Source organism: Bicyclus anynana, chromosome 8, assembly GCF_947172395.1.
Source record: "Bicyclus anynana chromosome 8, ilBicAnyn1.1, whole genome shotgun sequence".
Lineage (NCBI taxonomy): Eukaryota > Metazoa > Arthropoda > Insecta > Lepidoptera > Nymphalidae > Bicyclus > Bicyclus anynana.
The window spans coordinates 8,370,233-8,396,630 of NC_069090.1; the positions used below are offsets into that span (position 1 = coordinate 8,370,233).

General features: G+C 35.2%; 3 protein-coding genes across 7 annotated transcripts; 2 read left to right on the top strand and 1 right to left on the bottom strand.

The window, feature by feature from the left end:
* Positions 1–4,821: 4,821 nt before the first annotated feature.
* Positions 4,822–8,727, top strand: LOC112050091 (apolipoprotein D). The gene is made up of 6 exons (XM_024088238.2): positions 4,822–5,012; positions 6,189–6,343; positions 6,918–6,985; positions 7,069–7,220; positions 7,368–7,542; positions 7,881–8,727. Exons 1-6 carry the CDS (start codon positions 4,896–4,898, stop codon positions 8,012–8,014), a joined length of 801 nt encoding a protein of 266 aa, XP_023944006.1. The 5' UTR covers positions 4,822–4,895; the 3' UTR covers positions 8,015–8,727.
* A 586-nt stretch (positions 8,728–9,313) lies between these two features.
* Positions 9,314–15,760, top strand: LOC112050089 (glutamate receptor ionotropic, kainate 2). Of its 2 annotated transcripts, XM_024088234.2 has the most exons (16): positions 9,314–9,837; positions 10,129–10,224; positions 10,371–10,514; positions 10,774–10,883; positions 11,189–11,345; positions 11,583–11,791; positions 11,969–12,154; positions 12,286–12,438; positions 12,537–12,974; positions 13,103–13,326; positions 13,544–13,681; positions 13,781–13,979; positions 14,149–14,380; positions 14,507–14,619; positions 14,742–14,900; positions 15,520–15,760. In XM_024088234.2, the coding sequence occupies exons 1-16, from the start codon at positions 9,831–9,833 to the stop codon at positions 15,700–15,702; spliced, it is 2,748 nt and encodes a 915-aa protein (XP_023944002.2). In that variant the 5' UTR covers positions 9,314–9,830; the 3' UTR covers positions 15,703–15,760. The 2 variants fall into 2 exon arrangements, with proteins under 2 accessions (XP_023944002.2, XP_052739030.1); XM_052883070.1 differs by lacking the exons at positions 9,314–9,837; positions 10,774–10,883.
* Positions 15,761–16,270: 510 nt separating this feature from the next.
* Positions 16,271–20,377, bottom strand: LOC112050090 (uncharacterized). Of its 4 annotated transcripts, none has more exons than XR_008251038.1 (5): positions 19,077–19,091; positions 18,582–18,776; positions 17,796–17,893; positions 16,843–17,007; positions 16,271–16,476 (listed from the first exon to the last, which is right to left on the bottom strand). XR_008251038.1 is itself a non-coding variant. In XM_052883072.1 (5 exons), exons 1-5 carry the CDS (start codon positions 20,360–20,362, stop codon positions 16,429–16,431), a joined length of 606 nt encoding a protein of 201 aa, XP_052739032.1. In that variant the 5' UTR covers positions 20,363–20,377; the 3' UTR covers positions 16,271–16,428. The 4 variants fall into 4 exon arrangements, 2 of the variants coding, with proteins under 2 accessions (XP_052739032.1, XP_052739031.1); XR_008251039.1 differs by having other exon boundaries at positions 17,796–17,905; positions 18,521–18,776; XM_052883072.1 differs by lacking the exon at positions 19,077–19,091 and adding an exon at positions 20,263–20,377.
* Positions 20,378–26,398: the final 6,021 nt, after the last annotated feature.

Genomic DNA, 26,398 nt, shown 5'->3' on the forward strand with positions numbered 1-26,398 from the left:
CATTGAATAGAAAAAAGAGTTAGAGACGTATATCATAGGTACCTACTTACTGATCTTTTAATAGTTTCGTGTGAGTCTGACAACCGTAAAAATAACAATACGACTTAGGAGTACACATTGTGAGAATCTATTATGCCTAGAAATACATAAATTTTAAATGTGGAAGTGAGTTTGTTTGGTACGTTTTCATGGCTAAACATCTAATCCGATATTTCAAAATCGTTCACCAATTGGAAGCTACATTAACAGCGTGTAACATAGGCTATATTTTATTCCTGTATTCCAACGGGAACGGGAATTACGTAGGTACGTAAAGCCGCAGGTTTATTGCGCCTGAAATCATATGCTGCAAAATTGATCTTATGCAGAATAAACATAAATAATTGTGTAGGTAGGTATATTGGTTTATTTTAACAAATACAATAAGGAACTTAAGCTAACTTATCCTAATAACTGTACAAATCATGCCCACGTGAAATGGTAGCAAGTATACTGGCTGCATTTCCACGCTGGACAGCCAGGCTGATCCTTTGCGCAATAATGAGCCAGCCCTTCTGTCACCAGTTGAGGCAACTAGCAGCGGTGAAATGATTCGGTGAAATTTTTTGGCTCTGCGACTCCATAGCCCAAGGGTTTCCACGGCAAAAGGTACAAATATTTAACTCTCAGTCAGAGAGGCATGCTTGAGCCACTTACCGGTTTCAGCTTTTTCTGCTGCGGCTCCCGGTCTTGATCTGTCTCCCTGATATGACACGGTGCTAATATGTCAACGCATGTCCCACATTAGGGCCCGCCCCATTTCCCAGGGAACCAGCGTCAATCCATCAGGTCTCTTGCCATCATTCCGACTTATTCCTGACGGCTCGATTAGCGTAGGAATATTTATAATGGCCAGAGCCCTTTTTTATTCTATCCTTTATTCCTTTCCCCTCCTTTATTATACCCTTTTTTATTAAGAGAGCCATGCCGAAATAGTCTAACGCTACTCCTTTGACATGAAAGCCCGTGAATTCCAAATTTATTGGACATTTGTGCTCTAAGCACAAATAAATTAATACTAACAATTAAAAGAATAATAAAATCTAAATTTTAAATAACTGAAATAAATATAACAAATTCACACCATCTAATTGTTCACCCATAGGCAAAGTACCCAATACGCTGGCGCTGTGAACCGTCTGATATTGTATTTCCTTAATTTTATGGCAATAACGAATTGTAGACATTGTTATTGCCATATCAAAAGTTTGAGCCAGAGTTTGTTCTTTCGTTGGTGTGGATTTCTTCTTCTATATCCACTACAAAGATATTCAAAATTTTCCTATTCAGCTTAGGTTATCCACGCAGGAAGCGTAAGAAAAGTAAATTCAGGCAGTCTGTAGTTGTCTATATCGTTCTCACATCTCGATTGATGACAAAACAGATCCGATTATCTCCAGATATCTTTGTCAATTACATACATGGAACACATGGTAACATGGCATACATGCGCTGTGGATTAAACTTAGCTTGCATAATCAATGAGTCAGTTATTCATAAACTAGCTTACCTATTTTATTTAACTAATGCGTATATTATTAAGTTTAAAAAGCTCTTTATTCTTTTCCACAGTGATATCAGTAAACATAATGTCGGTAATCTATATTTAAGAGTTAAAACGAGCTCGATTATTTTCTAGCTGATTTGTTTTGACTTGAGACTTGCTTTTTTGCTACTTGGTAGTTTATAGTAATAGGAAATGTCCTACTTTATCTGAACTTAACCGTTTTAGGGGTCTGTCTCAAAAGGAAAAAAACAAAGCTCTCTAAGGATCACTATGTTGTCCCCCTGCTGTGTTATGACCCTTTACTAGGATGTATGGAGCATGGAGGTATCAAGTTGAAAAAAGTTTACATAAATAAAAAAAAAACCCCATTTATCGATATAACAATATGACTCTCAAGAGAATCAAAATTTATAGGGTAGGTACTTTCCAACTATGGAACTATAAAATTTGGCAAGTAATAATCTCATAAAATATTATACCACGAGTATAGGGCAAAATCTAAAAGTTATTTTATATTTAATCATAAAAAACACAGAGTCTTTTTAGAAGAAAAGGCGGTACATAATTTAAATTGGGTTAATCGTGCCATGTGTCGTTTAGTAATGAATACGTAGGTATAGTTTTTGATTTATGACGAAGAATTATTACGGAACCCTTAGTAGGTGAGTCCGACTCGCACTTGTCCCTTTTTTCAAATTGAGGTACTGTTATTTAGAGTGAGTCATGGTTCACACATAAATCTTTGTACCTTCTACTTCTTTGTAGCGTTGTATTTCATTCAGCTTGCTCATGACTCATCACGGCGCTAGCATATATTATTATATTCATTCGTCACTTTTGTAGGCACACTGATTAATATTTAACCAGACTTTTAGCCGCAACTTTGCCTACAATATTTTTTCTATTTTCCTAAAAATAATCAATATCTTACAAAAATAAGGTTACCCTTAGAGCCAACCCTCAATTACAACTTTTAGTTAGTCGACTTAGTCGGCTGATTATAGAACAGATAGGTATAGCGATGTATGACAGCCCGCCATCTGTCCAACTAAATCACGCACAAATAAAAAGTCGTCCAACTATCGGCCAACTAAAAATTGTCAGTGAGCGGCCACCCTGTCGTTCTACATTCAATATAATCATATTGTCATATTGTGTCTGTATTTAGTTTACCAATCCGCATTGGGTCAGCATGGTGGACTATTGGCCTAACCCCTCTCATTCTGAAAGGAAACTTGTGCTCAGCAGAGAGCCGAATATAGGTTGATAATGATGATGATGATACCTACTAAGTTTAGGTACACAACTTAATTACAAACGAGAACGCATTAAAGTACATGTTCATGACTGTATAGTATAATTGTGATATTTTAGTAGATTTCCTTAAAGAAAACAATGAATAAGATGAAGATTTTGAAGCCAAATAAAATCGTATAAGTAGGTATGTGTAGTTGTGAATCAAAATGGCCGGAAGAATAATATTGTCACTCATAACATTTATTATTGTAACAACTTTGATTCATATTGAGACACAAGAGGAGATTACAACAGATAAGAATTATACGAGGAACGAGATCTATATAAACTGAGTATGTGTTTATCTATACTTATAATAAATCTGTAGAGAGGTCAATTCTGTACATGAAATATATTTCCAAAATAACTATCAGGGGGTGATTAGTGATCGATACTGATGCCAAAAATGCAATCAGTAAAATTTTTGTCTGTCTGTCTGTCTGTCTGTCTCTATGTTCTTTATAGAAACAAAAACTACTGGACGGATTTTAACAAAACTTGGTACAATTGTTCAACATACTCCTGGGCAGGTTATAGTATACTTTTCATTACGCTACGATCAATAGGAGCAGAGCAGTGAAGAGAAATGTTGAGAAAACGGGAGAAGTTACTCAATTTTTTAGGCTTCCGTCGCGTGTACAGCCTTAATGGTTAAAGCTACATAGAAATCATGTATGACGGAAATGTTTTCCTTAAAATTATCTATAAAAACACTACAGCATATATATGTCTATCTTTTATGGTTGACTCACAATAACACGTGTAACTCCCGATAGCTTAGCAGTTCGGAGCTTTCTAATTATATTTGTCTATTCTTATGTTTATAACACTCATCACTCATCCCTAATAAGAAAGTTAACATTATTACCTATTCAATAAAAAAAGAATCATAAAAATCGGTAAAGAAACACCAAAGTTATACATGAAATACGCTAAGCCATCGCGCGTGAATACTAATTCATGGTTTAAGGATTATTTTTGTGTAACGGTTGCGGTAGGGTAGTGGTAGGGTAGGGGTAGGGTTGGGATATGGTAGGGTAGGGGTAGGGTAGAGGTAGGTCAGGGTAGGGTAGGATAGGGGTAGTTGAAAGTTAACAACGACTTTCACGCGGACGAAGTCGCGGGCGTCCGCTAGTTTAAAATAATAAACTAATAAGTGTTACCGACATGATGCAAGTATGTAACATGTAATATTGTAGAATCATTACGAATGTGGCATCTCCTATAAAGGAAAGGACTATATAAAAAACTACGTTGTAAATATGATAACTGAGAAAAGAGCAACTGTTGAGTTTCTTGCCGGTATCTTCTCAGCAGAACCTGCCTTCCAAACCGGTGGTAGAATCTTTACAAATAGCCAACTGACGTGTCAAAAGTGCTTGTAAACTGAGCCTACTTGAAATAAATGATTTTTGATTTTGATAATATGTCTTCTGATATAACCAGGTAAGGTGAAAAAATAACTGAAGTTTGTAAAAACAATAGCCAATACATAAGGATTCTACTGGATGATGTAGTTACAGAATCTATTACTCCAGAGTTAATTTGTTTCAATTTGCATTTGATTTCCACAGATTGTAAAGGTGCATTCTGTTGCTTTTATGCGATCTAACTGATTTTTGATCAATTACGCGAACCAGAGTACCTGTAATATATGTATAGGCGTAGGTGACTTTTTTAACAACTACGTTAAAAGAGTTGTAAAGTTTCAGAGATAAAATATAACCTAAATTATTTATAGACATTATGATAGCAGGATTTCTGTGGAACCTGTTATTCCAAAAACTTAAAAGATAATAATTTTGCAAGAGGTCAACAATTCATAATATTATTTCGTTAACTTTTCCTACGAATTGTTTATGCTTCAATATTCAATTCTCAGAAACCGATTACTCACTTAAACCATTGTGGTGACTTTGGAGTTGGGAGGAGTGAGGAAGTTCACAATTACATAAAATTGTCTCCAACTCGTCCAACTAGTTAGTCGTATGTTAAGTGCTGTGGGCGACGGTCGCAGTGATTTCATTTTATTAATCTCATTGGAGCATTCGAAATGTCTCGTCTCTCGATTTTGGTGCTCCTTGCTGTATGCGGGAGTGCCTACTCTCATACCTATCATTTAGGAGCATGTCCTATCGTAGAACCTATGCCAGGATTTGATATGAACCAGGTAATGTACACATATTGTTTGTTTTGTTATGTTCACTTTAACATAATTATGAATAAAAATGTCTATAGATATAGCGCGTATGTTAGGTCAAAGTTTATCAATGATTAGTTCATTATACATATATTGTTGTCCATATGTCGGTATACTTAATTACATACTTATCTGTATTCACAGATAATATAATTATTGTTATTAATAATGAAGAAAGTATCGACAGTTCGAAGTATCCTTTCACATTTTGAATTATGTATTTATATCATGTTTATTCATCGAAGATTTATTATTTTTGCGGTGAGATCTTATCATCACAAAGGTTCATAATTTATGTACCTTTGATGACCCTCATATATTCATGACAATTTTGATAAGAATGTAGTATTTTATAAATCTTTCAGCAGACAATGGACGATCAGTAGATACCTATAAGTACTGAAGTAAAGTCAGTGAACAAAGAACTTGACCTGAGACATTGACTCTGATAACAGTTATATTACTTTTAAGTACAGTAGTAATAGTTCACTGTAGATACAAAATATTTCACTTTACTCGTTTAGTTTAGTTTACTTACTCTCCTAATTAGATAGGTTACATGGTTAGGTAACATGGAAAGGGAATATTTAGGATTAACATGAACAACGGACGTCCTATTCATTAGAATTGCCTCCTGTGTTAAAAATGACGATACCAACTAATAAATAATTATCAAGTCCCATCCGCACATCATACATACATTAAGTGCTTGCATCCTTGTAACTACTTAGTTACAAGGATGCCAAGACCCTAATTGTAACTTAACTTAATTTAACAGTTAGGGTAGTATAATACCACCTATCTAGGTATGCAAAAAGTATTTCATCTTCTACAACTGTTGAGGTAAACCGATTTGTATGTCGGTCTCAGTATAATCGACCAATACAGTTGAGGCAATCTTCGATCTGATTTGGGTGTTGGTCTCCCATGAATTTGTCTTTTTCACCGGTGCTATAGTCACTACAAACAGTTAAACTTCTTTTCAATGGTACTTTTACAAGTAAACTAAACCCACTTGAAATAAAAGTATTTGATTTGATATGATTCAGTCTTTCAACAATTTGCGTCAAGTAACCCGCATGTCTGTTGGCTCAATATTGATGAGACAAAAGGATGAATTCTGATTTTTCGTTGTCGTTATTTCAGATGTTGGGAGTCTGGTACGTTATCCAGAAGACGTCTACAGCATCCCACTGCATCACATATAACTTCACCAGAACTGATGAGCCAGGGGTATATGAACTGGAACAAGTATCTCAGCATTTTATATTGGGCTTGACACCTTTGGAACATGATTATAGGTATGGTGATTCCATTTTAATCCAATAATGCTGAAACCAAATAAGTTGAAGTAATGAAAACTCTGCTTACAATCAATTTTAAGATTTTTTCAATTTTACTTTAAGTTATTTGTATTAGATAACTTTAATCAATACTATACTCTCCACAGTACTAATGCCTAAAAAGTATCTGATGATGTATTGAAATTTAATGTTTTTCACTTGTTAATCAAAGATCTCTAAAAATTTAAACCGAATTAATGTAAATTTTTTCACATATGAATAGGATGACTTACCAAAGCATGGTTTTCTTTTCACTAAAATAAAAACGTATTGATTCTTTGAATAAATTGATAATACGAACACGAAAAAAACAGTGTTTGTCGAACCCTATAGGGAAATGTTGAAAGATGACATAGCGATATAAGATGGCGAGGAGCCGCTGGATGCTGTCAGCTCGGCACTGTGTTGTTTTGAGATCATTGTCAGAGATTTATGTCTTTGTTTGTTTTGAATTTTGATTGATTGTTCATTGGCTGATAATGATGATGAAAACTGATAACAATATTATGATACTGAAACATCTTGTTGACAGATATACAGGTGTGTTAACTGTTCCTGACCAATCAGTACCCGCTCGGATGAAAGTACGATTCCCGCTAAGTAAGAAGATTTATAGTTATATTTTATATGATTCTTAAATTAGAAAAAAAATGAAGTTAATAACTTGTTCTCGAATTTTTCAGGTGTTGCTGGATCAGCAAGCTACACAGTAATGGCGACTGACTATAACACCTACGCTGCGGTTTTCACTTGTCAAAAATTGACTTTTGCCCATCGTCGCTCGGCCACTATACTATCCAGAACCAAAGAACTGGATAAGATGTACGTCGATAAGGTAAGAAGTTACGACAAACACGAGAAATTATAAAGTACTTTTGATTTCATTGATATTGCTTAAGTAACGTAGAATATTGAACTGGTACCGACTATAGTATTTTTGTTTGAAAGGATTAATATATTAAGACTTTGTTTAATTTTTCAGATGCGCACAAAATTAGCCTCTTTCGGAGTAGATCCATACGATTTATCTATAATTTCACAAAGCGAGTGCCCGAAGCATCCCAACGGCACAGAGGGAGTTAATATCAATATCGATCCTAATACTTTCTCGGCACATAATATCGGCGAAGCTGTCAGAAAAACTGGTGGAGTTATTGGTAGGTTATATTTATCTAAGTTATACATTCCATCTATGAATATGAAAAATAATGAATTGGTTTATTGTGTTATTATTATTCTTCACGTATTACCGAAAAATCCAGGGTTCCTCCTCAAGGTTTATTTTGATTTTGATATTTGAATTTTGAAGAGTCAACATTGAACATTTCCTGCTCGAATATTGAAGTGAAAAGTATGTACTGAGTGTGTTGCCGCTTGGTTTCATCGGTTTTCGTGGAGAGAACAAAATAAATCAATAAACTAGTGACTAATAATCGTAAATTGCTTAACGAAACAGTTGTTGGAACTATTATTAATATTCAGTTTAAAATTTCAGCTGATGGCGTTGAGTATGTCGTGGATGCAGGCAAGAAGGTGTACCACAAAGTTGCCAGCAGCAAGGAAGATCTAACTGAAACACCTTCTAATCCTATTCGCAACTACGATAATGATGCGGAATGGTTACCTTAGACATGCAAATATTAATGTACCACTGTTAGTATACCACTTTAAGTAAAGTATGATATTTTTAGTGCCAAATATCAAGAGCATTTATTTTATTAAATAAATAGTTATGTATATATAGTGAAATATAACTAGTGAACTTCATTTAAGTAAATGAAAGCAAAAGACAGGAATAACTACAAGGCGGTTTTTAGATTAAACATGATACAGGAAGAAATTTTTTTTAGTGCGGATATTTTTATATTTTGTACATAAACAAAATTTAATGATCACGTATTTTTTCTTTTTTTTTTTAACTCAAAAATAACAAAATTATCGTTAGCTAAAGTTATTTACTTTTGAACAGAATTTTAGGGTCACCCTATTGTGCGTTTATTTTATTTTCGTTTGATACCTAAAGGACGTCACCAGATCACTTTTAAGCTGAATATATCTTGTTTAGTAATAATATGTACATTATTTTGTTATTTTAGAGACATAAATTTAAAAAAAAATTACATTAAATGTATCGAACTGTTTGTAGATTTATATTCTATTAATAATACAGAACCACGAAAAAAAATATCCGCACTAAAGACCGAATCACCCTGTATAATAAAGAACAGATGCATAACCATATAATTTTATTTATACTATGAAATCCATAAGTTGCTTATTATTGTCTGAGTATGTCGGTTTTTTTAAAGTCACTAGGTTATCAATAAAATATTAAAATACCAGCAGGTTGTATTATTTATTATGTCCAATTTCTATTCAGTTAATTCAGAGATGTATGCTAAAGTATACTATAATATGTCTTTCCTTAAATCGTGATAAAGCTGTAGACGATATTGGAGAAAAATAAACAATTACTATTGGTCTTCATCATTATTATTTTACATTTCCAGGCTACAGTAAAATCAACTAAAGAATTAGTATTAGATATAAGAATTCCTTATAATTTAAGGCAAGCAGTTGTAAAGCTGTACATTTTGCTTTTAATAAAATGAAGTTACATGGAACATATATCGAGAAATTGCTAATGAATGTAGATAGGTAATCAATTATTAGATAGTATAAATACTTACGTTGATAAAGAACTACAGAGCTGACCTGGATTATTGCCAAATGCTAGTTCAGCCATTAATTTAAAGATTGATTATTATGATCGAGAAAAATAAAAGTATGAAATCACGTAAAAAAACGATATCACGTCGGGGTCACCAATATCGCCATTGAGGTTATATATTTTAGTTTATAGTTATGAAGACGACGATGTTGATTGGTATAGGTATTTATTCACTTTACTGATTGTAACAATTGTAAAAGGATATAAAATAAAAGGTTAACAAATAGATGAAGCGGTGTGGAGAGGAGAAACGGTAAAGATGTAATGAATGGGCGAAACAATATATCCACGCATGCGCGGTCGAGGGAATTCTAAATATGAAATGAATCTGGAATGTGAATGTAGATGGCCTAACCTAAAGTGGGCGAACGAAAGAGTTCGTTCGCCACACAAGAAAGATGTGTAGGCATATCCAAATACAAAAATGGGTACGAAATCTATCTAAATTATTCACCTAAATGTGCTTTATTTGCAGTTTATTTATAAGCATTAAATAAATTTTGGCATCGTTAATGCTCACGTCAGACAGAGTAGACGGCTTGGCCACGATCACAAACAGTTGACCCAGTCTGTAGCTGATCTCTAATCTAGCACCTGTATAAATACAATTTGTTTTAAAATATAACTGATTCAAATCATGTTTGTAACATAAACGTAAAGGATTAATAAGTTTTGGTAACTGCTACAACTTTTCTGTGTGTATATATTTTCAAAATGTTGGGTAAGTTTAGGTCAATTTTATATGAGGATCTTTTTTATGGGCCTAATTTTAAGGCCCGTAGATTTTGGAAAGGCTTTACCTGTGACAATAATTTAGATTATTAGAGCATGAACAATTTCAAGCAGTAATAAAAGCACGTTTAAAAACTCTAAGTAATAATCTTTTCCAAGATAAAGAAAAAAAACTAATTTGTATATGTATTTAAATTATTATTTCGGCAAACAATTTAATTAGATTTTTTCAAATTAGTCTCATTAAATATACCAATATAAATTGATATTACTCTTTCAGGGTTTCGTATATCTGTCTTTGCGACATTATTTACCTTTGGATTGGTGAATTGTGCATTTCGAAACTTTGAAACGCTTAAAATACCCGTGAATGTCGGTAAGCTTATATTTTTAGCACTTCTAAATTTCATTGTATGGTCAGGTACAATATTTGCATAAATTACGGAGTTGCAGTCAAACTGGAACCAGTTTTTTTTAAATCTTCTGGTACAGTCTCTTCAAATTATAAAATAACATTTTCAGGTGTTATCCTTCCACCAAACACTGTAACTGAAATAGCATTTGCTTCTGCTCTCGCACGAGCTTCAATGGAGAGTGAGCGATATAATTTTGCAATGAAAATTGTGTACGTTCCTTATGGAGACAGCTTCGCAGCGTCAAAAGCCGGTAAAACTAGAAATAAGGCATCCTTATATATTGAAGTTTACAATCTGCTAATTCCTAATCATCGTTATCAACCCATATTCGGCTCACTGCTGAGCACGAGTCTCTTGGGTTAAGAGGGGTTATTCCAATAGTCCACCACGCTGGCCCAATGCGGATTGGAGACTTTATTGAAATTAAGAAAATTCTCAGGTATGCAAGTTTCCTCACGATGTTTTTCCTTCGCCGTTTTCTAATTCCTAATATTTATCAATATTTATAGCATGCGAATTATTGGAAATCGGTGTGATAGCAATTTACGGACCTATTGATCCTGTCTCGACTTCTGCTGTTGAAGCAAGATGTCGGTCTGTAAAAGTACCTCATATTCAAGTAAGTCTTTGTATTTCTTTTGGATATTTTAACTTTCGCAGTTACAAAATATTTATCTGAATTAATTTACTGCGACTAGTAAGGCCTCACCGGAAGACAGAAAGGCTAGCTCATTTTTTGCACAAAGCCAAAAAACTCATTGAAAGAATCAGTGGCAAAGGGTCAGTCTTTCCCACCCACTTTGTAAAGCTATTTCGATAATTATTGCTAAGTTAATAATTGTAATATTTTTGCATGTCCCTTATTTGAGCTATTAGCAAATTCTTGTCATATATTGGTACGAATTCTGCTATTTTATATTAAAGGCCGTGTGGCGTCCGCCTCATCCTAGAGGGTTAGAGAGACCGTCTCCCCCTGGCATAAACTTGTATCCGGAAGCAGTTGCTCTATCGAAGGCTGTCGCCTTGTTTATCAAGGACAATGATTGGGATAGATTTACACTACTCTATGATGACGATCACGGTAAGATAACCTAATCTTGCACTGCAAACTTGCACAAGCCATTATTTAAAGTGAACACGACAACAAGAATAAAGAAAGGTGGTTTGTAGAAATTATAATACTGGCAATTGGTAGTGCTGTGTATCTCAACATTGGATTTCACAACTTTTTACGGAAGAACAACTGAGTTGTGAGATTTGGTATATTTTACAAGTGTTGTTTTTATACTTGATAGTTTATCAGATAGCTTTTTTTAAGGGCTCATAAGACTACAAGAGATTTTGAAACATGCTGATCAGAGTCAAAAGTGGGTGGCACGTAGATTGAAGCCCGGCGAAGACAATCGCCAATTGCTTAAGGCGTTAAAAGCTTATGGTGAATCCAGAGTAGTTATAGACTGTCCCTCTGACAGAATCCTACATTACCTGCGGCAAGCTTTCGAAGTAAATTTCTTTGAAGATTATATGGTAAGATATTAATCTAGGTATTCTATCTATTTCCATTTACAAGTATAAGCTATAATAGCTGAATCCGTTGGTTAAAGTGTTTGGATATCTTTAATAAAATATTAATTTTGACTAGGTAGGTATATACATACATTTGCTAACTATCGTAATACTAAAAATAGTAAATTATTTATCCAGAGTTATGTCCTGATATCATTGGATGCACATACATTGGATCTTCAGGAGTTAAGATATGGATTATCCAACGTCACATGTCTGAGAATATTCGATCATTCTGATGCGAGAACACGATCTTACCTCGCAGATTGGAAGGCAAGAACGACGTCTGATGTAAAAATTCCACATCAAACTCATGAAATAACAGTAAGTTTTGAATTTAGTTGGTATAAAATCGTTGATAATTATAAAATCAATTTTCTCTGCCAATTCTTCAGGTTATACAATATAAACATTTTTTTAGACATTTAAAGTTTAAAAAGCTTTGAAATGTTTAGGTGGAAGCAGCTCTGGCAAGCGATGCAGCGAGATTGATAACAGATGCAGTAGAAAGTGCACCAGATGAATTCAAAATAGAGGCCCAATCAATAGAATGTGGTTCTGATACCCAATGGGAGGCTGGCGAAGATTTTATTAACCACTTGTTAACTGTAAATATCCGGAGTTATATAGCTTTAGTTTTGTACAAAAAATTATTGAAGGCAGTCATTAAATGATTTTTTTTTATTTATGATTTAATTTTTTCTAGAATCCAATAACAGGTATAACTGGACAGATATCGGTCGACAATACAACTGGAGAAAGAATAAATTTCAATGTAGAAATAATGGAACTTTCTAACAGCGGGTTTAACAGAATTGCTCAATGGAATCCAGAAGAGGGTTTTAAATATGCCCGAACCCCTAGTGAAGTGTCTGACCTTTTAGCGGAAAAATGGCAGAACAAAACATTTAGAGTTGTATCTCGTTTAGGAGCTCCGTACCTTATTGAAAGAACTCCTAAAGAGGGCGAAGTATTAGTTGGTAATGATCGTTACGAGGGATACTCGAAGGATCTTATACATGAGGTTTTAAAAGAAACATTGCATCTTAATTATGAGTTTGAAATCGTACCAGGAAATTTGTATGGTGCTTATAATAAAGAGACTAAAAAATGGGATGGTTTAATAGGTCACCTTGTAGAAAGGGTAAGTATGTTTGCTCTTTTTGATTCCATGCGCGCTTTTTTCATAATTATCTTATAGTTCATTAGATTTGAGCGAGTTTCTTACTATCTATCAATAAAATTTATGCTTTCTTTACTCATACTTTACAGAAAGCTGACCTAGCAATTTGTGACTTAACTATAACTTACGAACGAAGAGCTGCCGTGGATTTCACGACTCCATTTATGACGCTAGGAATTAGCATTCTCTATTCAAAGGCCGCACCCCCAGAGCCTGAACTCTTTTCATTCTTGAAACCATTTTCGGTAGATGTTTGGATTTACATGGCTGCCGCGTACTTGATGGTTTCCCTTTTCTTACACATTTTAGCTAGGTAATGTTCATATAATATCTACATATTATTTACATTCTAGACGAATAAATTTATCGTTTATTCTTTTCACTTAACTTCTATTTCTATTTAAATGTAATAAGTATATATAATAAGTTCTATTTCAGAATTTAAACTATCGTGAGTGTTCTATGTAGTAAGTTCTATTTCTATGTGAATATGTATTTATAGTAAACTATGTATTTATGTTTATTTGCAGATTGGCGCCAAATGATTGGGAGAATCCGCATCCTTGCGACAAATCTCCAGAAGAACTAGAAAATATTTGGCATATCAAAAACTGTTGCTGGCTGACTATGGGATCGATTATGACACAAGGATCTGATATTTTACCAAAGTAATGGTTTTACAGTAAAGTTTATAATAATTCTTTTCCGCTTCGAAAGTGTGTTCATTTTACTTAGGTACCTAAATAATATGATTATTTTCACTGCAGGGGCTATTCTACAAGATGGGTATGTGGGATGTGGTGGTTCTTCGCACTTATTATGTGTTCGTCTTATACAGCTAATCTTGCTGCTTTTCTTACCAATGCTGCTATGGATGACTCAATTAAGAGCGTAGAAGATTTAGCTAGCCAGACAAAAATTAAATATGGTACATTAAAAGGAGGTTCTACGTCTTCGTTTTTTAGGGTGCGATATTATATCTTATTTTATATACTTTGGGTTTGATTTATTCTTGACTAAAAATGCACTGTTTAATGTAGCTTTTTAGTTAGTTAGTTTTAGTTTCTTTTAAATTGCAAACATTTTATCTTGTGTATAATTAAATTTAACTAATAATTTTCGAGTTGCGTTTCAGCGTTCAAATGTCTCTACTTTTCAAAAAATGTGGGCAGCAATGGAGTCTGCACGACCGTCAGTTTTTGTTGCAAGTAATGATGAGGGACTCGAAAGAGTTCAAAAAGGTAAAAGATCTTATGCGTTCTTGATGGAATCCGCTGCGATCGAATATCAACTCGAAAGGCATTGTGAATTGATGCAAGTCGGTGGGCTTCTAGATTCTAAAGGATTTGGAATTGCTATGCCATTTTGTAAGTATTATTATTAGACCTTCAATTTTAATTTTTTTGCTGTTTTAAATTATTTTGCAAAAGTATTATCCTTCGTAATGAAATAGAACTAATAACTACAGAGTTTTAATTAAGGGCTTGTTTTAGCATCATCATATCGTACAGCCGTTGATAATGCAGTATTGAAATTAGCAGAAAGTGGGAAATTGGTAGAACTAAAAAACCGTTGGTGGAAAGTGCCAGAAGATGAAGCATGTGTTGTAAGTGATTTGCATTTAACATTTCTTGTACATGCAATATACAAAACATTATCTTAATTGATATGTAACTGGTAGATTACTCGTGCGAGCATGGTTTTGTAAACTTTGTTTTTTTTTTGTAGACAGAAGAAGCTACCGAAGAAGGTGCCAGTGCCGCTGAATTGGGTGTGGACAATGTTGGTGGTGTGTTTGTTGTACTGGGGATAGGGTGTGGTATGGCAGCTGCTATGGGAGGCTTGGAGTTTCTCTGGCATGTTAGAGATGTAGCTGTTGAACAAAAGGTTAGATGAGTTATATTTATGTCAAGGTTCTATATATAACATACCTAACCATAAGAAGCTAGCGTTTATAAAAAGAATAGCCAACTGACTGAATAGAAGACTGACATTTAAGATGATGTTGATGATCTAGATGTTTAACAAACATTTATTGTAAGGAGCTAAACCACAGAGCATTCTTCAGAAGTTTCACAGATGTAAGCCGGGTCCACAGTTGTATCATTTACCCTATCACTCAATCCGTCTATGTATGACCGTATTATTTGTCGTACCTACTATATAAATCTTGTTACTATAAAAAGCTTGTATTCGTAAACGCTTTTCGGCTTTACTCCGACGTAACATCATCTCCACCGACCACCTCATATGGTGATTGTACTATAACAGATTCAACATGGAACGCGTATCGAGTATATGAGCGGCGTAGACATCATCGTCCACATTAACGAACTTGATACCGGCAATGCCGGTGAGCAGATTGCGTGACTGTTGCAAACGTAGTAGACCTTGCTTTACGTAGAAGGTACAGTTTATCTCCCCGTGGCCTTGCCTTCTACAAATCGTCTAAAATCTAATTTAAAGTCCCAAACCATGTTTTACCATGTTTTCGTATAATTCACAGATGACACCTTCTGAGGCTTTTTGGGCTGAGCTCACATTCGCTCTAAGTTTCTGGGAGACGGAGAAACCTGTGCAACACGACCGGTCGTCATCGTCGGCATCGAATTCAAACATAGCATCGAGAGCGTCGTCAGTTCTCAGATCAGCAGCAGACTTATTTCATCTTGATGTATTTAATAAATAGATATTTAACTTTATAATTTAGAAAGGAAATATTTCAATAAAAATACATTAAATTTTAATTGTTGTAATAGCAATCTTTCTATGGGGCTACTTACTCGTATTTATATTAATGTTGAAACGAGCCGTGTCATCATCATCATCTGCTGAGACCTTATCCCAATTAATTAGGGTCAGATTTTTTTTTTAATCTCTCTTTTTTGACCTTCCTCTCATATCTTTCCACTTGCAATTTCAATATTCTTCTGGTAATATTCATCCTTCCGCATTCTTTTATCCATACCAAGCTAACCTTTTACTCTTCAACATTTTCGTCACTTTTCAGACTTCCTCTTATATACTCAATTTTTATTCTTGTCACATCACACATCCATCTCAACATAAGCATTTCATTCAATGCATTCTTCTACTATACGTCCTTTTTACCGCGCAACATTCCAATCCATACATTACGGCAGGTCTACCTATACTCGTATACATAAACGACGGTTTTGTATATTTTACCCTTAAGTAAGAGGAATTCGAGGGTCACGAGCAGTATCGTGGGTATAAAAAAAGGAATAATAACGCAGTTTAGTGCATAATGGAATTTATTCAAAACACTGAAGTGTTAAAAAATATCCTTATGAAATACCAAAGACATCATGTAGACATACTAAAGACGTGATCTGCATTTGGTTTGCGTTTTTAAAAAATCACTGAAAACATTGTGCTTTAGATATTTAGGTAATTACAGTTCCAACATAACTACGTACAGTGTAGTAGCGCCACCAATTACCTGTCATACAAAATACAAAAATCATTTTTAGCTTTTTAGCATAATAAATAATGTTTTTACTTTGATTACTTGACGAAACAAAGATTAAGAATAGGGATGATGACAGTTTTTTTGATTGCAAATAAATTACGAGTAGGTATGCTAATAGTAAAGATTTTTCTAGAAGTAACAGGATATCTGCGATCATTACTTTTGGAGCTACAGGAATTTAAAGGGTCAGATTTGTGGCACTGCCTCGGATCCCTGAATGACGCCCCATACAAAATGGCACGTATTAATGACGTTGTTGATTGATGAACAAATCAACATGGTATCTCGAAAGTGACTATTTAAAGCGAAGGTTACATCCATTCTTCTAGTACTTACTGAGGATATTATGGGTCTTCCGATTGAACAGATTCCCATCACTGAGAAAGAGACGTCATTGAGGAGCAATTGCTTGAGAAAAGTATCCGATGCCTCAAATAGTGGATCAGCCTCACAAGTTACCTCGCACATAATCTGAGCCACCAATAGCTTTGTTTGTAATACCTGTAATATATTTTTTAAAGAGTATTTGCATCTTATTCTCTACATTTATGACCAATAATTTCGTGCAACTACAATAAGCCAGAAAGATTGTGTTTAAAGAGGTGCTACAATAGGGATGATGACAGTTTTTATAAAATTGTATTTAACTTAAGAGTATGCTAATAGTTAAAAGCAATTTTGTTGAAGTAACAGGGTATCTGCGATCATTCGAAGCTACAGGGATTTAATGGGTCAATTTTGTGGCGCTGCCATGCTTAATAGCTCATTGCCAAAATGCTAGACTACTCGCAAATGGCTCGAAAGAATGTCGTCGCTGAGAGATAGTTAAATATGTATGGGCGTTCAAACAAAATTACAAATATCTTTGTTACTTGTGCTTTTAGTTTATACTTCATGTAATGGTAAATGTCGCATTGAATGTAAGGAAGTTAAAAATTTATAAATATTCATCTAATTACATTAATTGATTGATTTTGAAATTTTATAATCTCATTTACCTATTTTGTTAACATCCAAACAATCTTAGTTTTGTTGAAATGTGTTAGTTAGTTAATATTGACCTCTTTTAATTTACCCAAATGTCTCATAAAAATCATTATAATATAGAAACCTTGTCATCATCCGTACCTATAGTCAATCTGGCGGGAATAGAATCCAAGACCGCACGTAGTTGGGCCCTACCCCTTTACCATGGAGCTATTGAGGAGATTGCGATAAGATAATATATAACATTTTCTTTGTTAAGGTATAACGAACTGATATGGAAAACAAAGTAAGATAATATTTACCTCTTCCTTAATACGATGGCAGGGTTGCACGAGCAGTATAACTCTATAGTTGTGACACAGAAACCAGATAATTTCAAGCATGACAGTTTGAACGGTATCTAAAACATTACCTACTTAAGACACATAAAAAAAGTTCCATCATAACATAACATAGTACAGAACAAGCAGGCATTCGATATAGGGTCCGCTTCATAGAATAGGCACAGAGAGTCGGGAGGGAGGGGGGGCTAGGACTACTCAGCCTCCCCAACAGTCAACTTCACTACAAACAGTAGTGCACTCAGAATAATTACTGATGAGACTCTGGACGAATGGCGGTATCACCATTTTCACAGGCTATACTATCAAATGGCACAGGCCGGTGTCGGGAAGCTGCGACACCGTTCAAACTCTGCGACGACCAACCCATAAAATACGCAGCGTGGTCATTATAACGCATTACCTTGAATGGATAAGAGCTCCAAACTGCCCCTTGGGCTAAATCGCGTTTTAGAGAGCCGCTGGCTGCTAGCGGCTCGAGACCGTGGTGTTTGGAAATCCATAGAAAAGGCCTATGGGTTATGTCTAACAGTAGAGATCCATCGTGGCTAATAATAATGATGATGATGATGATGATGATGATGATGATGATGATGATGATGATGATGATGATGATGATGATGATGATGGTGATGATGATAATGATGGTGATGGTGATGGTGATGATGATAAATGTAGATACTTACGATTGCTGCAGTTGTTTGTATATTGCAAGCATGAGGTCAACAATAGTGGTAAAAGACTAACCTGTCTCATTAACTAAAGCGTGTCTCATATTATTGATAGTTATTACTAAATAAATAGTAGGGACAATGAGATGGACCAACAGAAAGAAGTTATCATTATCGTTGAGGTCTCGAACTACGTCACATGTTCGAACGAAGCAGTTCGATATCTTACGTACTTCTCGAGCTAGTCGGATCGTTGGAGTGATTTTTATATCTGCAACACACATAGAGAGCGGGCTAGTTAGAGACATCAATAAGCGGAAGGTCTTGTACCTAGGACAGGATAGGTTTCTCGTGCCGATGATCATGATCGGCAAGATCGCAAGGAAAAGAGGAGTGGGAAGATGGAAGATGTCAAAGCTACTGAATGATTACAAACAGTGGAGTTGCATAAAGACGATTGGAAAACTATATATGGTTTAACCTGGAAGTTATAACGTAACTTTATTTCCTGAATTGACTTTATCTATTATAACACCAAAATATAAAAATACTTTCTTGGTAATTACCTTACCTTGTTTTATTTTTACATTGCCAAGTAAGTCGATAGCCTTGTTGATGGAAGTAACTGGAAGATATGAGTAACTGATTGCATTCCTTGATAACGGGCTTGAGCGTTTGTTGATTGCTGTTAAACAAAACGTTAATACGTATAAAATATTGATTATGTGAAATTAGTGTGCCTCTCTGATCTTTCTTTACACCCTCAAGTACACAGAGCCGATCAGCCAAGACGATTTTTTCCAAGCGCATCAAATCCTTGACTTAAGCGCGATGCAAGCAGGGGGCAGCTTTTCCCTTTTTGGTATATGGACCGGTTTCTTTTGGTTTACCGCGCTATCGATTGTTTTCTCTACAGTTACATTCGAAAGATTCCATCGCGATGTCATATTTTCGGCATAGTCTATGACCTATCCAGTTCCACTATCCGCGTCTAATTTGGTCTAGAATAGGGCTGTTTAGTCAGGGTCCAGAGACCAAAGATACCAAAGACAGTCAGTGACGTAGCTAGGTAAACAAGGGCCCTGGTGCAAACGAAACAATTGGGCCCCATAACAATCTAAACTGGTTAGGTTTTATTCAGTAAAATATGAAATATAATACTTCAAATACATAAAAATGCTAAGCTACTTTAGCATCAGCTGTTTTCAGTTCTATTGCGATTTCCTCGTAAGGATTCAAGGATTCCCTAAGCTTGAGGGCCCCGGAGCATAAACCTAAACTTGTAAACTACTAAACCTAAACCTAAACTACTAAACCCCTGATAGCTACGCCATTAAATACAGTATATAAAGGAGGACGGCATATAGATACTTCTTAATAAAGGAGCAGCTTATCGATTGAAAAGGCAACATATTTCCAAGTTTTGCATCTTTTTACTTTACAGTTAAAGATAATAATTAGAGTTTAACAGCTCCAGAAATCACATTAGACTTTACTCTTCAGCCTACACCAACCCCACAAATTCGCCCTTTTTTAAATCTCTTCTCGTGCCTATTTTGAGGAGCTTCCTCATATTGGAGCCCTGACCACCGATTGATTGGGCACTGGGTTTTACATTTTTCAATAGTGTTTTACGTATTTTATAAACATTTTTAAAAATAAAAAAGGATACTTAAGTAAATACCTAAATAAATAAGAAAAAGATTATACAAACAATATGAATAGTTAATAATAGTCATTAAAATTTAGTAACTAACATTCACGCCTTATCTGTGCTAGAGCATCCTCTAGACATTTGTTGATAGCTACAAAGCATGTGTTTATATTGAACGCGACAGAAATAAAGTGCAACATCATTATTTCCAGACATCCATACAGGGTGAAATCTATCAACGTGATGAACACTGAAACGAAATTATTTCTTTTAATATGTAATATTTTTTTTTAATTTGCTATTATCCGCGAAAAGCCGACGAATCCATGCGACAAAATACTCTCTACGTACGTTTCACCCCGAAACCGGAGCATCCTCAGGAGATGTTGACTCTACAACGTGTAAAACGTCGGCTTTTCGCGGATAATAGCAAAATAAATAAATTATTATATATTCATGATGAACTTCCGCAAAGTAACGCCTGCTTCTATCCAATTATTTCTTTTATCGGAATGTCGCAAACTCAATGCGTAAGTAAGAATGTCTGTCTGTCTGTTACCATCATAGGATCATAATTATAAAATATAACACATGACGCCGCGCGGTTTCTCCCGCGTGGTTACCGTTCCCGCAGGAATACGGGGATAAAAAAAACCATAGCCTTCATCGATAAATGGGCTAACTAACACTGAAAGAATTTTTCAAATCAGACCAGTAGTTCCTGTAATACATGAACTATTAGATAAATATAAAAAAATGCTTAAATAAAGTTTTAAATTTCACTCAAATAAAAATCAATTATTTCAAGCAAGTTTTTAAAAATACTTTGACTGCGGTTAAGTTAAATATAATATTTTGTTTTTGATATAGAATTTATTATATTTTAGGTTTAGTAAATGTATAGATTAAAAATGTTTGTGAAACTTGAAAATTTTCAAGGTCTATTCACGAAAATGTGTAGTATACCTACATTGTCTTTATCGTTACTTATATAGAAAACGTAAAATGTAATAGATTTCAAAACAGGGTAAAAGTTTACACAATTGCGCGAATAAAGTCCCGGGCGTTTGGTGGTTACACATAAATATTTTCGTTTGAAATTAAAAGAGTAATTAATATTTTGAGTAATCATACAATCATTGTTGTTCCAAAAATCTGTCAGCGGCAAAATCCAAATCTCAAATAATATCATGGTTATCATAAAAATGGCATGCCATTGTTTCAATCCTGTAGAACCCAAGTATTTGTAATTGAGGCTATTTTTAATCTGGAAATAAAAAAATATTACGGATGCTGCGTATTTCTTCGCCTTAGACCTTTTAATCCGGCCAGGGGCTTAGCTACCGCCGTATCAGCCGTATCAATGATACGGGGCCCCTGAACTACAGAGGCCCCTTACGTGTGAAAGCAAAAATTAGTAAAATGTAATCCACAATCACACTGAATCTGGTGCTTCCCAGAAAAAAAAACATATAAAAATAAACTGCCTATAGAGTTACACTTCAGAAATGACAAAAGTAAAAAAGCAAGCTTTTTTCCAGAGTTAAGCATGCGCCCAAAATTTGGAAACATCCTACATAAATTAAGTAAGTCACTGTCATATTTTTCATTAATGTTTCTTTTGTAAAATTTTTTACTTTTTATTTGGGCCTTGTATCAACTAATTTTGATACAAGGCCCCTCAAAGGCACGTTACGCCACTGAATCTGGTCCTGTCATAAAATCCGTTCTTAGCGGACTTCTACTATTAACTCCCTCCCTTCATTTGAAATGAAAATAAATTAGATTGATGGCAAAATCCGTTCTTAGCGGTAGTACCTTTTATGTATTCTGTGGCGGTAGGTAGCGACTAGATGTCCGTTAAGAACGGTTTTTGCGACACGGCCGGATCAAGGAGGTCTAAGGGCGGACGAAGTCGCGGGCCGCCCGCTAGTTACATATTTAACAAGTAGTAGGTATTATTTAATAAGCAATTAATCACCTATAAACAATATTGCCTATAAGTTTTAGGTAGGTATATTATATTAGAGATATATACTAATTTCATTAAATACTATACTAATTTCATTTCTATAATTTCTCGATGACAGCTCCTGCAGAAACTAAAAAGACGCACATTCAGTCTTTTTTCATTATGTAGGCGTTAATTTTATAAAAAAAATTACGTTTACACACGTACAAGGTTACTCCAGAGTTGGAGGAGATCGTTCCCCCTGAGAGGAGACTCCAGCTCAACAGTGGGCGGCATATGGCATGAGTAACGTAGGTCGGTACTAGGTATTACTATGTATAAAGTACCTCATTAATTTCCTTAACGCAATGTAGGTAACTTTTCATTTTAGACATGCCGCGGTAGGCTCCATACCACGTTGTGATCATAGTGACAAAATGATTCACTATGCTCATTATACGATTATTTCCATATTTTTTATCATCGATATCTGTTTCCGTTTTAGAGTCGTATGCGGAAATTAATAAAACAGCACAATTTACAATATAATATAAAAGATTTAAATGACACTCACGAAAATGCTCGCCAACCTGCATTTGAATCCCCTCTATAACGATGGAGGCTGTTAGGAGCCGATGGTTAACCCGAAGGCATGCTCGTCTAGACTCAAAAAGGGCAGGACGGACCTACCACGTTACATGGGTACTAAGATAGCTGATTTTTACATATACATATAATAACTTAACTTAAATTAATTAAATTAGCTTTAACTTCGTCAAAGCAGGCTCAAAATCCAGTTCCTATTGTAAACCCTATTCAATCCTAGGTTCTGCACTTGATTGGACTTTGAAGGGACTTTGTTACTGGATATGTATGAAAAATATTGTAAAATCCTAATTCAAGATCTAAACCAGTTATTTTCCTTTTTTCCAAACAAACTAAGCGTATAGTACATGTTGAGCTTACTGTGCCGTGGGAGACTAACATTCCGAAGGATCACAGTATAAAAGTGAATAAATATCATGACCTAACAAATGAATTGACTAAAGATGGCTATGTAGTTAATCTATACGCCGTAGAAGAAGGTGCGAGAGGATCACCAGCAAAACCTCTCTATAACTTGTTTAAGGACCTTGGCCTCTCTAGAACTGCAACAAGTTCTATATAAGAACGGGTATCCAAAGCTGCTCTAATAAGATGTTACCAAATTTGGCTACGCAGGGAGAACAATACGAACGGAGGCGGGGAGTGTTAATCGATTGTCAAGGAATTCCTTAACCCTACATCCTGTAGTCACAGTCCAGGACTCTGCTCGGAGCTTTTCTCTCTACCACGCGATGGACCCGGCACGTGCTCGGTGAATGGAATGCTAAGATATTCGTTTCTCTAAAATTGAACTGTATAATATAATGCACACCCAGACACTAAACACACCTATGTTCATCACATTTGACGGCCTCCGTGGCGCAGTGGCATGCGCGGTGGATTTACAAAACGGAGGTCCTGGGTTCGATCCCCGGCTGGGCAGATTGAGATTTTCTTAATTTGTCCAGGTCTGGCTGGTGGGAGGCTTCGGCCGTGGCTACTTACCACCTTACCGACAAAGACGTACCGCCAAGCGATTTAGCGTTCCGGTACGATGCCGTGGAGAAACCGAAAGGGGTGTGAATTTTCATCCTCCTCCTAACAAGTTAGCCCGCTTCCATCTTAGACTACATCATCACTTACCATCAGGTGAGATTGTAGTCAAGGGCTAACTTGTAAAGAATAAAAAAAAAAACATAAATATTTTCCAGCTGTGGGTATCGAACTGCTGTAGATGCAGAGAACAGATACTGGACAACCACGGAGTACGCGTCTCACACTTTGGTTTGATACTAGCGCAGATGATCAACATTTTGTCCCTACTTACTTTTACCTACTTTATGTATAAATACGAAATATACTGACTGAGGGCACTTATAAATATGAACCCAAGGAAGTATAACGGACGGGAAACGCAAGCAAAAATGGCGGATCCCGTGCTCTGGAAGCTTAAAGGCACAACTCCGAACAACCGCGACACCCACAGTATATAGGCCAACGGCTTATCAATCAGCCATTTCTCTTTCTTGGTCTCCATTATCTAAAAAGAAGGATTCCACCATCATTCAATATAACAATTAAGTATGTATAAATAAAATTGATAAAGATAGTTATGTTTGCTCAAGTGCTTATACTCATTTACACGATACCAAACCGAACATTTAAAATTTTTGTCTGTCTGTCTTTCTGTTTGTTCGGGCTAATCTTTAGAACGGCTGAACCAATTTTAACGGGACTTTCACGTGAAGATAGAGAGAGTTTGAGGGAACATATACTTACCTAGGCAACTTTTATCTCGAAAAAAACCATGATTTCCGCGAAATTTCTAATAAACTAAATTTCACGTGGCAAAGTAGCGATCGTCCGCTAGTATAAAGACACTATACTACAATTTTGTACTACACTACAATTTTATTAATATGTATATTGATTGACAACATCCTCTTTTACGGGAATTATGGGATGGAAAAATGGTATTTGTAATGACATACCTACCTGAGTGTAAGTAAGTAGGTACGGATACTGTTAGCATGTACCTATTTATCTACATACGACTGAACTGAATAACTAGTTATAATAAATAAGTTACATCTATACATCATGAAAGAAATTTAAGTAATAGTTTTGTATGTATTCAATAATTACATGGCTAACAAACAGAAATAATAAGAAACTAGCGGACGCCCGCAACTTCGTTAGTGTGAAATTCAGATTTCCACGGAATCTTGGATTTTTCCAGGATAAAAAGTAGCTTTTTAGTTGCTCAATAACCTCCTCTATCTATCTGTGTAAGTTCCGTTTCAATTGGTTCAGCCGGACCGGAGTCGGATTTCCTCCGACGACGATAAAACGGAGATTTCACTACTATTAAAAAATTTACATTTTTAAACTTTAAACATTAGTTTTTGATAGATGAATAGCGTCTAGCAATCCGAACTTGTCTATCTTAGTGAGCTCCAAACATTCCAAAGAAATTGCTTTTGCTTTTCAGAAATTTAAAGAAAATCAAATGTGAAAAAGACTTATTTCAGAGTGGAATAAATATATATATATATATATATATATTTTAAATAAATTTCCATATGCTTATTCCATACAAAACTATACCTACTGTATTTTATTTAAGCATAAGTACCTAATCTAAAAAAATACTAGGTATATTTTTTTGAAAAAATGTTAGCAGAGTTGCCAACATTTTTTTCTTCTGCAACTCCAGCCGCTTCATTAGTCGGAACAAACGGACAATTCAAATTTATTTATTAGTATAGATTTTCAATGTTTATGCTTGCAGGTGTCTTTCTACTTATCTGTCTTCCTAATGGTTCCGCCCAGTAGCATTAATACATCGGCGATGCATTGATTACCCGGTAAACAGTGGTTTTGTAAATACATATTGATCCCAATCTCAGATTGGTAAGGCATGAATTATACATATTTATTTGTTGTTCTAAGTGGTAAGTAGGTACAAGCGAACACAGATTCGAATATAGATACGAATGTATATACCTATGACATAGTGATCATAATGTATTGATTTTTAAAATAATAAAAATTATATACTAACTAAATTAAGTTTTTATTACCTAGGTTCACCTTCATCATCATTAGCAACTCGTATTCGGCTCACTGTTGAGCACGGGTCTCCTCTCAGAATGAGAGGGGTTAGGCCAATAGTCCACTACGCTTACCCAATGCGGATTAGCTGACTTCACACACATATAGAAATGAAGAAATTCTGATATGCAGATTTCCTTACGATGTTTTCCTTGTGATATTTAAGTTCTTAAAATGCACATATTCGTAACTGAAAAGTTGAAGGTGCATGCCCCGGACCGGATTTGAACCTTACTCCCTCCGAATTGAAGGCAGAGGTCAAATCCACTGGGCTATCACAGCTTTTGCCTAGGTTATATATTTATGTATAAGTATACTTAGATATAATTATATTTATATATAATTTTTGATAATATATCACGGCCTTCATGGCGCAGTGGTATGTGCAGTGAATTTACAAAACGGAGGTTCTGGGTTCGATCCCCGGCTGGGCTTGAGATTTTCTTAATTGGTCCAGTGGTCTGGCTGGTGGACGGATCAGGCGTGGCGTGGCGTGACACAATGGTCTCGAGCCGCCAGCATCCAGTGGCTTCCTGCCACCTTGATATCCTCGGTCCTCATAGTGGGGGGACGAGCAACACTGTGCTTT

What these genes read in the sequence shown, in the direction of transcription:
- LOC112050090 (XM_052883071.1), bottom strand. Translation starts at nt 20,362, where the DNA reads ATGATGTTGCACTTTATTTCTGTCGCGTTCAATATAAACACATGCTTT. An exon ending in AGCACAGATAAGGCGTGAAT is followed by an intron (nt 18,777 to 20,262) that starts GTTAGTTACTAA and finishes TGTGTGTTGCAG; the next exon opens with ATATAAAAATCACTCCAACG. An exon ending in GAAGACCCATAATATCCTCA is followed by an intron (nt 16,477 to 16,842) that starts GTAAGTACTAGA and finishes TTTGTATGACAG; the next exon opens with GTAATTGGTGGCGCTACTAC.
- LOC112050091 (XM_024088238.2), top strand. Translation starts at nt 4,896, where the DNA reads ATGTCTCGTCTCTCGATTTTGGTGCTCCTTGCTGTATGCGGGAGTGCC. An exon ending in CAGGATTTGATATGAACCAG is followed by an intron (nt 5,013 to 6,188) that starts GTAATGTACACA and finishes TCGTTATTTCAG; the next exon opens with ATGTTGGGAGTCTGGTACGT. An exon ending in CCTTTGGAACATGATTATAG is followed by an intron (nt 6,344 to 6,917) that starts GTATGGTGATTC and finishes TCTTGTTGACAG; the next exon opens with ATATACAGGTGTGTTAACTG.
- LOC112050089 (XM_024088234.2), top strand. An exon ending in ACTCTATGATGACGATCACG is followed by an intron (nt 11,346 to 11,582) that starts GTAAGATAACCT and finishes GCTTTTTTTAAG; the next exon opens with GGCTCATAAGACTACAAGAG. An exon ending in ATTTCTTTGAAGATTATATG is followed by an intron (nt 11,792 to 11,968) that starts GTAAGATATTAA and finishes TTATTTATCCAG; the next exon opens with AGTTATGTCCTGATATCATT.